At 51.1% G+C, this 14,087-nt stretch overlaps 2 protein-coding genes across 3 annotated transcripts in view; one reads left to right on the forward strand and one right to left on the reverse strand.

The window, feature by feature from the left end:
* Positions 1-468: 468 nt before the first annotated feature.
* Positions 469-5,665, reverse strand: SNRPC (small nuclear ribonucleoprotein polypeptide C). Of its 2 annotated transcripts, none has more exons than XM_083878470.1 (6): positions 5,233-5,665; positions 4,974-5,016; positions 4,490-4,598; positions 3,076-3,168; positions 2,387-2,491; positions 469-851 (listed from the first exon to the last, which is right to left on the reverse strand). In XM_083878470.1, the coding sequence occupies exons 1-6, from the start codon at positions 5,238-5,240 to the stop codon at positions 727-729; spliced, it is 483 nt and encodes a 160-aa protein (XP_083734596.1). In that variant the 5' UTR covers positions 5,241-5,665; the 3' UTR covers positions 469-726. The 2 variants fall into 2 exon arrangements, with proteins under 2 accessions (XP_083734596.1, XP_083734597.1); XM_083878471.1 differs by having other exon boundaries at positions 3,076-3,165; positions 5,233-5,661.
* A 398-nt stretch (positions 5,666-6,063) lies between these two features.
* The window catches only part of ILRUN (inflammation and lipid regulator with UBA-like and NBR1-like domains), a 28,399-nt gene continuing 20,375 nt past the window's right edge, over positions 6,064-14,087 (forward strand). The window contains exon 1 of the mRNA XM_083878440.1: positions 6,064-6,274. Coding sequence (XP_083734566.1) covers positions 6,117-6,274 — 158 coding nt within the window. The 5' untranslated portion in view covers positions 6,064-6,116. The remainder of the gene's footprint in view (positions 6,275-14,087) is intronic.

Below are 14,087 nucleotides of genomic sequence, written 5' to 3' on the forward strand. Positions count from 1 at the left end.
CGCCCGCCCCCGGCCCGCCCCTTTCCCGCACCGCCCAGCCCCGGTCCGCACCGCCCTCTCTCTGTCCGCACCGCCACCGCCGCCGCGCTCCGGGCGTTTACACGGAGGGCGCAATCACAGTGAGCCCCCGCACGTCCAGGGACCCGCTCCGGGACCCTCACCCCGAGCCCACTTCAAGACCAACCCAGGTGGCCCAGGGATCCTCCAGGACTCCCCTCCCCGAACCCACTCGAGGACCAACCCAGGATCCTCTAGGGACCACTCTGGAACTCCCCTCTGGACCCCACTCCAGGGGACTTCACCCCACTAACCCAGGATCACCCCCTCAGATCACCCTGGAGCTGCCCCAGGATCCTCCAGGACCCCCTTCCCTGGAGTTCCCCCAGGACCCCCATCAGCCCTGATTCCTCACAGTCCAGCATTATTCCCCACCCTTATTTAGGAGAGAGTTCAGAACAAGGCTCTGAGTCCACCTGGAAACAACATCAATGTTTTATTCTTGTTTTTATCTTATTTTTATTCAATGGGGGGGAAAAAATAATAATACAATTGAAGAGACACCCAAAAAGCCAGACCTTGTACAAGTCAGTGCAGGGTGTGTCTATCCACACGCTGAGGTGACAGCAGAGCCCCTCCACACACCGAGTACAAAGCCCCAGGGACACAGGTCTGGGGTGTTTATCATAGGGAAGGTCCTAACATGAAAAGGCAGCTCCATCTCCATCTTTATCTGTCTGGACGGGTCATTCCCGGCCTGGTTGGCACCATCATGGGTCTGGAGGGGGGTCTCATCATCGGGGGCCCTGGCATCATTGGCATGTGTCCTCCCATGGGTGGCCTCATCCCAGGAGCTGCCAGGGGAAAGACAGGTTAAAGAACAGCTCTCGGGAGCACCACCTGCCCAGTCGTGGTAGAACATGGATGGCTTGGATTGAGATGGACCTTGAAGATTTACTTCCCCTCCCCTGCCATGGGCAGGGACACCTTCCACTATCTGAGGTTGCTCCAAGCCCTGTCCAGCCCGGCCTTGGACACTTCCAGGGATCCGGGGGCAGCCACAGCTTCTCTTTACAGCAACATCTCCCTCACCACCCTCAGAGGGGGGATATTTCACCCAGTACAGTGGGCAGGTTCTCTACCCTGCTCCAGGGAACTCCCATTTTCCAAGTCTGTAAGCTCTGATCTGGCAACTGCTGAGATGGATTCCTTTCCCTGAAGGAGCTCAGCTATTGCCATAATCCCTGGCCTTCTGATGATAGTTTCCTATCTACCTTCCTGCAAAGTCTCTCAAAACAATCTATATTTTTTCATTCCTCTCTGTGATGGACTTCTGTATTGACCACTGGAGTCAGAGAGGTGTTTCCTCTCAATGACCAATCCTTGACCAAATCCCAAATACTCTATAAACCCTAAATCATAATAAACCGTCCTTTTCCCTGCTTCTACCTGAAGAGTGAGTGTGGTTCTTTTTGTGTCCCAAACTGTGACACTCAGCCACCAGCAGAGGAGGAACTGAGCTCCTGGGTTACACACCCATTCTGACAATATTCACTCACAACTTATTTCCAGCCACTCAAGAGACACGCAGGCTTAATTCCTGATCTGGAGAAAGTGTTCATTTGGAGAAAAGTGCTGCAAAACCATTCCATGTGCTCACAAACAAGCCCCAAGCACCTCTGCCAGGGAAAAGCAGGAGCTCTACTGCACAGCCTTGAAACAATGGTTCCCATCCCACTTTGCCATTTATTTTCGCCAGGCTGCTGAATATCACAGATTGTCCATTTATCTTGTGCCTTTAAAAACACTCAAAGAACACTTTCAAGCACTAGACAATAATTGCAAAGACACTTCACCACTTTCAGTGCACGTGTGCGTGTGTTCCCATAGATTTGTTCTGGGAACTGCTCCAATAAGATATCCCTTGAGAATTCTTCAAATGCCAGGAAGCTCAGGAGTGGAATGGATCAAAGACATTTTAGTTTACACTTCTGATAAAGCCTTTTCCAGGCCCATTGTTTCTCTGGAACACGCTCCCCTGAGACTTTTTAAAGAGTAAAATTCATTTAGTGCAAAAAATTCAACTCTTGTGCAAAACCTGAGACCTGGAGGCACCAAACTCCTAAACAATTACTGCTCAGAGCAGATGGAGAACAGCTACAACTTCCCAGAGTCATAACTCCAGCTACACAGGGGGTTAGTGACTCTCAACGAGAAGCAAAGGGGTTTTAATGAGTGGTTCTAAAATTGTAGTCTCCCCATGTAGGGCTAACAGTGACACAGGTGTGACCAGCCCAGCACTGAGCTCCCAACAGATGGTGGGACAAGAAATATCACCCAGAACCTCCCAGCAGCCCCCCATGGTAGAGTTACCCCATCCCAGACTTACCAGGTCCAACTGGCATCATTCCTGGAGGGGGTGGGCCCATCATTGGCATCATTGGGGGCCCCCCCATGTGTGGGGCTGGCATCATGCCGGGCCGCGGGGGGCCAGCTGGACAGAAACAACAGTTACACACTGGCACTCTCACCCACCAAAGAGCACTGCAGTTATTCACAGCACATGGCAGTAACTAATCCTTCAGTGGCTTTACATCTGCCTCCATTCCAGCCCTGATTCCAAGTGCTGGGAAGTGCATAGAGGAGGAACACGCTGGCTACTAAATCCAGCTGTGCACACCCAGCACAAGGAGCTGCCACTCCCAAGAGCAGGATTTAGGGCTGGGAGGGCTCTGGGCTCTCCACCTGCTCAAGGGCAAAAGGTTACCAAAGTGATTTTATTTAGAAAAACCAACCCAAACCAACCCACTGTGCAGTCCTAACAGAGACACCTGCATGGAAGCCCCTGTGGAATGAGGGATTGTCATTGCTTCTGGTACACTGAGCATCCCAGAAATCAGACACAGTAAGGATTGAACTGCTCTCCCACAGAATTTCCTCACACTGTAGGAGCACAAGCTCAAGATATCTTGGCTTCAAGCTAAAAGGCCTTTTCTTTCCAAGCTGGGGACACAAGCAATACAGCCCCAGAGGGCCATGATCCCAGTCCCAAACTGTCCCAAACTGCCCCAAACTTACGGATGCTGGGAGGAGGTGGAATCATGGCTCCGGCCGGAGGTGGTGCCGAGAACGGCGTCGGTGGAATTTTCCCTTGCTGGAATGCAGCCGCTACATTGGGGGGGAAAAGAAAAAAAAAAAAAAGGAAAGAAAGAATCCCAGGGAAAAAAAAAACAACCAGTTACTAGGCCGAGGAAGCGCCGGGTTCGCTCGTTCCGTGTTCATGCCCCGCGGTCGCGTCATGCTGCGTGCGCTGCTGTCGGACACATCCCTGGCACCTGGGGAGCACCTGAGACTCCTGCAGACAATTTATTGTTACAGCTGGGACTTAAGAGAGCTCCTGCGTGGATGGCACACCCCTGGGCAGGGCGGGAGGGTGGGTGGGTGGGAAGAGAAATAAAATAAAAATAAAAAATAAAATCAAACCACGTGGCGGGATCCGCAGCGTTCCACCAGGACATGCTGTGCTGGAATGGCAACAGGGCAAGGGCTGGGGACGGGTGCAAAGAGCAGGAAATGGGGGGAAAAGGAAGGGGAAAAACTCCACTGGGACTGACTGGAAGGAGGGCAAAAGATGGGGGAGTTGGAAGCATCGCAAGGAAAATAGACAAAGGGAAAGAGAGTGAGGATGAGGATGGGGAAGTCCGGACTGGACGTTTTAGGAAAACTCTTCACCCAGTGGGAGTTGGGCACTGAACGCTCCCCAGGGAAGTGGGCACAGCTCTGAGTCTGTCAGAGCTCAGGGAGCAGCTGGAAGATGCTGCTGGTCATGGTTTAGTCCTGCACGGAGCTGGGAGCAGGATCAATGATCCTCAGGGGTCCTGTCTAAACTGAGATATCCCACAAGCCAAGGAGAGCTGCCATAAAGTTCATCTGGTGTTTGTCTTTCTTTCACAGAGGAAAGAGACATTCCTCAGAGGAAAAAGGACCTCTTGAAGTGACAGAGGAAACAATGTCCCACTTCAGTCAAGCCTTCAAGTGCCAGAAAAAAAAAAAATCACTTGAGAACTGAGGGCAAGCAACTCCAGCATGTGAAAAATGCAACAATCCACACGTTTTAATGTCTTTTTTCCTATCTTTTGTAATTCTTATCCATGCTCCTGTCATCAATGTGCCAGTGCCAAGGAGCACAAGTTTGTTATGTGGCCCTGTATGTTATCACTGACATGATGACTGTGACATGGAGCCACTGCCACCAGCCCTGGGAGGGAACCTCAGCTCTTGTGGGGTAGACAGAGCTCTCAGGCTCCTCTAGGACAGCTCAAAACCTGAGGAACTCAAGAGCCACACTCTCAAGTTTTCACTCCTGACTCAGTGAGCAAAGACTCCCCAGGGAGGTGAGGAAAAGTCGAGGTGAGAGCAGGGAACAGCAGCTGGAGGAAGGGCAGGGGAAGGGATGGGGAGGCAGCCGAGGTCACAGAAAGATTGGCCTTACTTGTTTTGTCAATCAGGCTCTGGGCCTGCTCCTCCATCCATTTCTGGTAATAATCCTTCACGTTCTCCTTGTGCTTCCGGCCACTGCAGTGGGTTTTCCTCACGGAGGGCTGGGAAAGGTCACAGAAATCTGAAGATTACTGGGTGTTTGTTATGGTTTTAATCATGGGTAATTTAGCAGCATAAAGCAGGTTGGTTTCTGTGCCCAGCCTGAGGAGGGGCCATGTGCAAAACCTTTATGTCAAGTTTTATCAGCACGATAAGTGTTGATTCTCCAAAGGCTGCCCTGAGGCACCCCCAGCTGCTTTCTCTGACCCTGTCACTGCCCCGCTGGAGAACACCGGGGACACGGCACGTTCTCTCTCTTTTTTGCATGGAAGGGGAAAACACTAAGGAACACCTCTGCATCTCACAGGACCTGCTTTTAGCAGAGATAAGTTTTCATATTAATATATAAGAATCAAAGCTGAGGCTTTGGTACTCACCGAGTCATGGGTGAGGTACGTGTCACAGTAATCACAGTAAAACCTGCCGGGGAAAAAGACTTGTTATTCAGAGCTCCCTCTGCGCTAACGGAGCGTTAACGGAGCCCCGGGATCGACCCCGCAGGGCGCCAGGGCTCGGCCCGCCCGGCCATCCGCGCCCCTCCCGGCCCTGGGCTCGCAGGGAGCAGCAGGACGCTGGAGAAGCCCCGATCTCATCCCGGGAGCCCCGGGGAGCCCCGGCCCGGCCTCCCGCACTCACTTGGGCATGGTGCTCCCGCCGCCGCCAGCCGGAAGTGACGGATGCGCGCAGTGACGCCCTCACACAGCGCCGCCGGCCGCCGCTTGACCCCTGCCGGCTGCCGTAGGGCCCGGAAGTGACAGGGAATGGGGTCCCGCTGTGTCGTTCTCCCCGCCCGGCAGGTGGAGCCATCCCGCCCGTCTCTGTCTGGTCACGCCACCATCGCCCGCCCACAGGCCCAGCAGTGCTGGCATCGTCCCCCCGACGCACGGCTCGTTGGGGCCCTTGGCGCTGCTAAAGTGTGATCTCCTTGTTCTCTGTGTTCTCCTCACAGAACACACCCGGTGGTTCCGATCACGAGCCGCGCACGGAGCAGCCTCGCGCGGCCGAAAACTGCAAGAAAAACATAATTTTCAAGCGGCAAAAAAAACATCGAAGGGGTTCCCGACAAGCCTTGCGCCTCTCGTTTGCATAGCGCCCCGTGACGGCGCGGCAGCTCATTTGCATACACAAACACGCGCGCTCCCCGCCATATATGGACGGCAGCGCGCGGGCGTGGGCGGAGTCGCAGGATGGCCTCGCCCCCTCGGTGACGCAGCGGAGCCCTCGCGTCACGCGCGGCGCTCATTTGCATACCAGACCACGCCCCCTATCCACTCACCGCGCGTGGGGTGACGCCGGCCAGGGGGTGACGTCAGGTGCCGCGCGCCGCGGGGGCGGGGCGGCGCAGGCGCGGTCGCCGGTGGCAGCGGCGCGCGCGCGCGCACCCGCCTCACTCCCCCCCCCTCCCTCCGCCTCTCGCGCGCCCGCCCGCCCCCGCGCGCCCCCCCCCGCCCCCCCCGCCCCGCGCGCGCGGCGCTGAGGCGGCCCCGGCCCGGCCCCGGAGCCCCCGGGAGCCCCCGGCCATGGAGGGCATGGACGTGGACCTGGACGCGGAGCTCATGCAGAAGTTCAGCTGCCTCGGCACCACCGACAAGGACGTGCTGATCGGCGAGTTCCAGCGCCTGCTCGGCTTCCAGCTCAGCCCCGCCGGCTGCGCCTTCTTCCTCGACATGACCAACTGGTGCGGGCCCGGCGCCGGGGGGGGAGCGGGCGGGACGGGCTGAGGGGGCTCGCGGGGCCGGGGGGCCGCGGGCCCGGCCCGGTCACCCCTGGGCCCCGCCGGAGGAGCGGGCGGTGTTTGTGCTGGGCCCGCTGTCCCCTGCCCGGGCCCGGCGGGCGGCGCGGGGCCCGAGGCCGCTCCCATGGGCGCTGGGGGAACCGGACGGGCCCGGGGCGGACGGGGCTGACTCTGGGCCCAGCCCGGGGTGCGGGTTTGCCGGTTCGCCGGTCCCAGGGCCGCGGAGCTGTTGGAGTGACGAACAGATAGACGGGGCGTGTGAGCCTCAGGCAGGGACTGAGCTCGGGGACGGGCTGTGGAGCCCCGACTTTGAGGCAGCTCCAGAGGAAGGGAAATTGTGGCAGAAAAGCGCTGTAGGACCCTGGAAGCGGCCGCGGTGCACGTGTGAGAGTTACCGGGGTGTTTGGGGGAAACTCAGCGTCTGCCTGTGCACTGAGGGTCTCTGTAAATCCTCTGACTCTCGGGTGTGTGTTTGTCTTGATAAAGGCTCTGTGTCACTGCCCAAGGAAAAAAAGTAGGCGCGGGTTATCAGGGAAGCTGTAGCTCGAGAAAAACAGATACTCAGTACAAGGGTGAAAAACAGCAGCTAGGAGTGGTTTGGTGCAGTCGCCCAGGAACTGTGAAAAGGGTGTTGTGGGGCAGCTGCTCTGTGAGTCGCGGGGTTTGGCTCGTTTTGAGCCCTTGGACCTCCCAGCTCATCTCCAAAGTGTGTTGACCTAAAAGCTCTGCAGGGTGGGGGCTGCAGGAGAGCAAATGAGAGCTCTGTGTTTGTGACACGGTGAACAGAGATCACTTGGCTAAGCTCTGCTTACAGGTAGAACATCAAACCCGGAAACCTCGCCTTTGAAAACTGAAATCCGAAGTGAGGTCAGGATATCAACAGTTGGGAGAAAACTTCTGTGGGATTGTTGAGGTTATAAACAGTGATAAGACAACTTTGTTGGCCTTTCAGTTTTGCTTTTCTTTCCTTCTACAGTTCTGTGATGAGTTCTAGTGGCAAATAAGCATCTGCAGAAGGAGTGGGGGAATAGCAAGTATTTCCTTGTGTTTTGTAAGCTGCCACAATGTGTAAGAAGGTCTGGAGTAGTACAGGACTTTGCTTGGAAGAAACAGTTGGTTCCCAGCAGAAAATGCTTTCCCACCTCATCCTCGTGTTGGTGACATGACTAAAACTGACCCTGCACTGTAATCCTGGGGGTTCTGTGGGGCTCCTGGGGAGGGCAGGGGACAGAGCTGAACCTGGAAGTAACTCCTGAAAATGCTCTGTGTAGCCAGAGTGTTCCTGGTTTGTTCTGAAGCAGCTCTTTTTCATTCAGGAATATTGAATTCTTGTTTGAAATAACAGCATTTCGAATCCAACCTCAGAACCAAGGGCTTTTTCAATTGTTGGTTTCAATTGAAGAAGATTCCTGAAGTGGTTAAAATAGCCTTAATTTCCCAACCTCAATAGTTTGGTTCTGAAAACATCGGTTTTCACGTTTTTTTTCAAAAGTAAATTGATAAGTAATTGATTTTTTTGAACTAACTGATAACTCTTGTGGCTGGATGTGCCTGTTGTGGTGGTGAGGTGTGTGTGCAAACAAACACGGGCTGGGATTGCTCTGAGGGGGCTCAGTGCCCGTTTTGAGCCTGGCAGAGTCTGCCCCTTCCCTGCCCCTTCCCTGCCCCTTCCCTGCCCCTTCCCTGCCCCTTCCCTGCCCCTTCCCTGCCCCTTCCCTGCCCCTTCCCTGCCCCTTCTCCCCCGGTTTGGTGCTGCTCCTCACGCTGGTGTGTCCCCTGGCCACTGCCCAGCTCCCTCCCCGTCCTGGATGGCCGCAGGGTCGTTGGCCGTGCTGGGCTGACCCTGCACTGACCCTGCTGTCCCCCAGCAGGGACAATCAGGACACGTGTCCCTGTTCTGGAAGCACCTTTCCCGTGTCATTGAGGGGCCCTGTGCAATCCACACTGCCCAGGTGATTCAAGGTGCCCCTACCAGGTTTGCCTTGTGTGGCCTGGGATTAGGGTCAGAACCTTCTGGCACCAGCGTGTCTTGTAAATAATTTGTCTTGATGACACTGTCAGATCACTCTTCCAAGTGTTTAAAGGCATGGCACGTTCTTTCAGGGATGATCCCTTCCTTCTGCACCAGGGTTGATGTTCACCTGCAGAAAATGGTGAGGGAGCTCATGGTTGGGTGACAGAATTGCACACATTGCCTGTTCCAGGTTCTCTGCAGCAATGTCCCATGTGTCAGTTAATTAACAAAGACATAAATAGTTTCACTACAACTTGTGCCAGGTGTGAAAGCTGCTCTTTGTGAATAACTGTCATCTCCAGACCCGCAGTTCCTTCCCCACTTTGTGTCTTTCATGCACTGTAGGGAACACTCAGAGCTTAATGTGCTTTGAAAGATCATTTCCAACAGCATCGTTAGTAATTGTGGTCAGAGGATTTACAGTGAATTAGCAGTACTGCTGGAATAAAGGAGTTACTTTTAAATAGCTTGTTTGGCTGATCTGGGAGGAAAAATTAGTGGCTGGCTGGGGAGGAATACCTGTAAGTAACCTCTAAAAGTCTGTGTCCACTTCTCCAGTGCTAAGGAACTGCCAGCTGGCTTTATTAAGTGCTTTGGGGTTGACCATATGCATCCAAAGTTTCAGAGGCTGTTCCCTTGGTCTGCAGGAAATACAGGTTAAACCCTTTGTCTTTCCCTGGTATTTATTAAACACTTTCCTAGAGTTCTGTCTGTTTTCTGTGCTGACTTCTTGCCTTCCTGCTGTATAAATCTGGTTCCCAAGATCCTGGCTCTACATTCCCCAGCAGCAGCACACACCATCCTGCTTTACTATTTAGTTATTTATTTTCCATTCAGAGAGGCTGCAGATGCTGAGCTTTCACTTTCGGCCTAAAACCAAAAGTGAACTCCTTTGTTCAAAAAAGCAGAACCAGAAATGAACTGTTTTGATGCTGAAACGTTTCTTCCTTTGGAGGAAACTCTGGGCAGTGGAGTGGGGAGGGCATTTTGCTAGAGCTGTATCCAGGATCAAATCCCCCTCAGTTCCCTTGGCTCTGCTCCCTCCCCTCCAGATGTTGGGCCCTGCCACAGGTGGGAGGGAAGGGGCTCGTGGGAGGCATTTTTGTGGTGCAGGGAAGTCCCACGTGTTGCCTGCAGCTCCACAGGGATCTCAGATGGGCAGAAATGGGTCTGAAGCCCTTTGGCCTTGGCTTCCCTTCACAGGGAGCTCCTGGAACTCCATAAAAGTCATTGGATTCCTCTAAAGCTGGTGTGGAAATTGTATTGGGACGAGAAAAAGGAATGATTTTCTTTCAATTGGAGTGTGTGCCAGCTTTGTGGGTGAGAGGCTTGGAGCTGCTTTAATTCCATGAGAAAGTGAATTAGTTTGAAGTAGCTAATGGTGGTGGATTTAAAATCCATATTTTAGTGTAGCTGGCTCAGAGATTCCCAGTTTGGAAGAACTAATGTATATTTCAATAATTTACGTGTAATATTTCTTTACATTCTCTTTTTAGCTCTTGTTTAGAAAGCTGAATTTTTATTAGAGCAGTAGGTGTGATATTTAATTGAAATGTGTCAGGTAATGATGGTTTCCATTGTGTGTGGGGGGAAAAAAAAGCATTATTGTAACAAAGCTTTTTGGATCCAGCTTTAGGTGAAAAAGGTCATTATTTTTAAGGTTGACAGATCTCTTCTGGAGATCCTGTTGTTTTTTTCATCTGTTTAGGAGACTTTGTAGCTGTGTCATGGTTTAACTAGTACTCCCAAGGTGTAATGTTTTGCATGAATATAAGTTTATCTCTGAAAGTACTGCAGAAATCTGCAGTAAAACCTTGTTCTGTCTCGTGTCAGGTGTGGAACAGAGTTCTGTGCTACAAATGCCTTAGAGATTCCCATTTCCATCCCTGTGGGTGGGCTGTTCAAAATCTTAATATCCAGTGAAACACCTGTATTGCCCAGAAGTGGATATACTTAATTGGGGGCCTAAAGACGTGGTTTAGTTAATAGGGGTTTAATTGTTTTTCCCATGACTTACACAAAGTGTAGGTGCTGCTCAGAGAAATACTTGAGGTATATTTGTGTAAGAAGTCAGGACACTCAGAATTTAACAGAACAGAATCAAGGGGATTCACTCACACAGGATGTGTTTCCCACAGTGGCTCACACCAGATTGCTCCTGATTTTTAACCTCAGGTGTTTGCAGACATCTGCAGCATGTAAGTGTCCTGTGAGAACAGATGTTTGGGCTGCTCTTCAAACTGAATCCATGTTCTGACAGATGTGAGGAAAACTTCCCCACTGCTCTGTGTAGACCTCGAGCTCAGTCCTGACACCCCTTTTCTCTTTGGTGAGGAATCCTCGTGTCGTGGAGGAGGCAGGAAACTCAGACCTGATTCTGCAAATAAATCATCCTTCCCTGGGGATGCCTGTGGGTTTTCATTCCACACCCAGAATCCATGGGGCAGTGACAGCAGTGGGTGGGAGTTCCTGTTGCTTTGCTTCCTGTCATCATTATCAGGTGACATGACCAGAGTCCCATGTTCTTTCTGTGACTCAGGACACGTTTGTCAAGCAATCTGTGTCTTGGTGTGACTCTGGGCAGGTTAATATTTGTTTGTGGTGACCAACTGGGCCAAATCTGGTGAGAAGGGTTACCCCAAAACATTGATGGGGTGTTGATAATCTTTAGTAGGGAAGAAGGAAGCTGAGGATCTGGACTTGATGTCCATCTTACACTAACCCAGGGTGACATGGTGCTCTCAGAGGCAGAAATGACACCCCAGAAGCAGATCTGGTGGTTGATGTGCTGTCACCAGGACAGTCTGGGGACTTCTGTGGATTGTGGTGGGTCGTTTACACCCTTGGCTTGGGGAGGGAAAAGAGGTTTTAAACTGTTTGGTCTGTTGTGGCTCACTCGAAACACAGTGGATGTCTCTCAGTGCCTGTGAACCATCCCAGACTGCTGCCTCTCTGTGTCCACAGCTGTCTCCTAATGCTACTAAAAATAGCAACATTACAAAATTAAACAATTTAAAAATATTTTCTTAGAAGCTTTTATCTAGTGCATAAAAAAAACCCCAGAAAACCAAACCCACACCTCTTCTCCAGAGCAACTCAAGTGTTTGACCTGATTATTTTGAATGAAATCTAGCCTCTAAAGAAATTGTATTTATAACTGTGGAACATACTGTAATTGTGCTCCAAGGTAGAAAGCATTGAAAAAATTTGGTGCCTGTGGCATGAAAACATAAGCAGGTAACTGTAGCAGAATTGGGAATTGGGTACAATATAATTTTGGTCCAGCTGGACATGCCCCAACTTGTTCTCAGACAGTTTCTGTAGCTCGATCTCCCTTCCCTTTCCTGCAGACAATTATAGATGGGTAACATAGTTTGTTCTGAGGAATTGGCAGTTACAGAATCTCCTGTGCACTGGCAGCTCTCAATGACTTTCCACTGGGAAGAGCCATTGCCTGTTTTCAGAGGCAGCTCCTGCTGGGACATTCTCGGGATATTTTACCCCCCCACTTAAAGCTGCTGGGACCAACTGCTTTGGGAGGGCTCAGCTGCTGGGAGTGGTTCTGGGGGCTCCTGCTTGTAGCACCATTGCTGTGGTGCTGCTGTTGGACAGGGGGTTGTGCTCAGGTGTTTCACTGTGCTCAGCCCTGTACAGGTATCTCAGGAAGGTTTCAGCAGCTGCTGTCGGTGTTTCTGTGCACATTAAAGCTGCTCAGGGAAAGTGAATTCCGTTGTAGGTTTGGTCCTCTGAGGACAGCTTGCCTCTCCTGTGGGCTCTCAGTTTCTCTCCTTGTGCTGCCTCTGCAGACACAGGATTGCTTCTGTCACTGCAGGTTTCTGTCTTCTTCCTACAACACTCCACTTGTATGTGGGACTGCTGCTTTCAACTAAGACAATGTAATGTTTTCTGTGTCTTCATGTGAAAAAATACATAAGCTTTAAATTAGCCAGATCTTCCCCCTCACCTGCCTTCAGCTGTGTAAAGTCAGCTTAAAGCTTTCAGCTTCCCTCAGTGGTCCTTTTCCATCATCAGACATCTTCTAAGGTAGTTTCCCAACTTGGTACATAGAATTTAGTGTAACTTTAGTGTCAGGAGAGTCAAGAACCACACAGAAATTTTGCTTTCTGAAATTCTGCTAAAAGATATTCACTCATTAAAATTCCAGCCCTTCAAAACATCTTAAGACTTTGCACTTAATTGCCGTGTGTCATCCCTATTGAATTGAAAGCTCCAGGTAGAAATGCTTCCTTGCAGCATGATGTGCATGTCTCTTCCCCCACCTCCTTTGGCCTTCTCCAAGGCTTGGAGTGAGGCATCTCCTGCTTCAGGAGTGACAGAGCTGTTGGAGATGTCCCAGCCTGGAGTATCAGCAATCCAGGTCCCCAAGAGCTGAGGTGAAGAACATCCAACTAAGATTGTGAAAATAAGAGACAAAAGGAGTTGCCTCACTTGGATGTCTCCCATATGTTTTTAGTGTCTCTCCTCTGTATCATGTAGAGAAGTTCCATTATTTGGGACTGAGAAACTGTCCATCTGCTGCACTATTTGTTTTGTTTTTTTTTTAACAATAGACACCTTATGGGGTGCTGCGGTGCCTGGTTACAGACTGCATTTGGAGAGTGAGAGGAGGTCTGTGAAGGTGGAGACTTGAGTTACAGAAGGAGTCCGAGGTGTCCTACATCAGGTGTTCTGTGCTGGAGATTTTATTGTGCTGTTTAGCACTGCCTACATTGTATATTTGCAGGAGATGTCACCTGAGTTACTTGGCTCATGACAAAACACTGCACCCTGTGAGCGCTGAGGGACAGACCTTGGCACCTTCCTTACAATGGCCAAGTCCATTTGTTACCTAAGCGATATTGCTGGCTGTCTCTGCGTGACCTGAGGGCTCATCCCATCTGAAATTCCAAATGGGAGGTGCCACTGCAGGGAGCATTGTGTCTGTTGTGTTCTCCAGCAGCTCAGGAGAAGCAGAGCCCTGCAGTGTTCCCCAGAAATGGGCCATGGTGGGTGCTGTGCTGTGGGTTATGGGCAGGAGCCAGAGAGGGAAATTTACAGGCTGGATTTTGAGCCTAAGCTATGATTTGATTTGGATTTTTACCCCCCAAAAATCTGTTCTTGAAAAAAAAATTACATCTTTTTCTTTTGCTCTCTCATCAAGTAATTTGACAATATATGAAAGCTTGCAGATTCCTGTAACATTTATAGTTCAAATTCTGATGTCCCTCATCTCGTATGTTCGAAGCACCTGCTTGTACTGCTTTTCTTCCAAGATACTGAACTGAAACAATTCTCCATATTCTGGGGAGCAGAAGGGTCTTGGGCCCATGCCCTGCTTTGCTTGAGGCCTCAGCACTGTCTTCAGTTTCCTCAAAAAGTCTGATACAATTAATTAAAAAACAGTTTCCATTTATCTGTATACTGCTGGTTTGCAGGACAGGGAGGTTGTGTAAGGAGGCCTCGAGTTTGTGAACTGATTTGGAAGAGTCTCTTTTAATTTTGAACACTGAATTACTTTAATTAATTAATGGCTAGATATATAGGTTTAACATAACAAAAGGCTGTCTGGAAAAAAACAGGGGAGGGAAGGAAGGTCTCAAGATGAGCCACCTCTTTGCTCTCACTTAAGAGTTGTTAAGGGATGTCGCCAGAGCTATTAGAAGAGAAGGTTTTAACTTGACTATTATAATTTAGCTCCTGAGGCTTGAAATGAAGCAGAAGAGCAGAAGGATTGATCTGAAA

This window comes from Zosterops lateralis (genome assembly GCF_965231275.1).
Source record: "Zosterops lateralis genome assembly, chromosome: 26".
Classification (NCBI taxonomy): Eukaryota; Metazoa; Chordata; class Aves; order Passeriformes; family Zosteropidae; genus Zosterops; species Zosterops lateralis.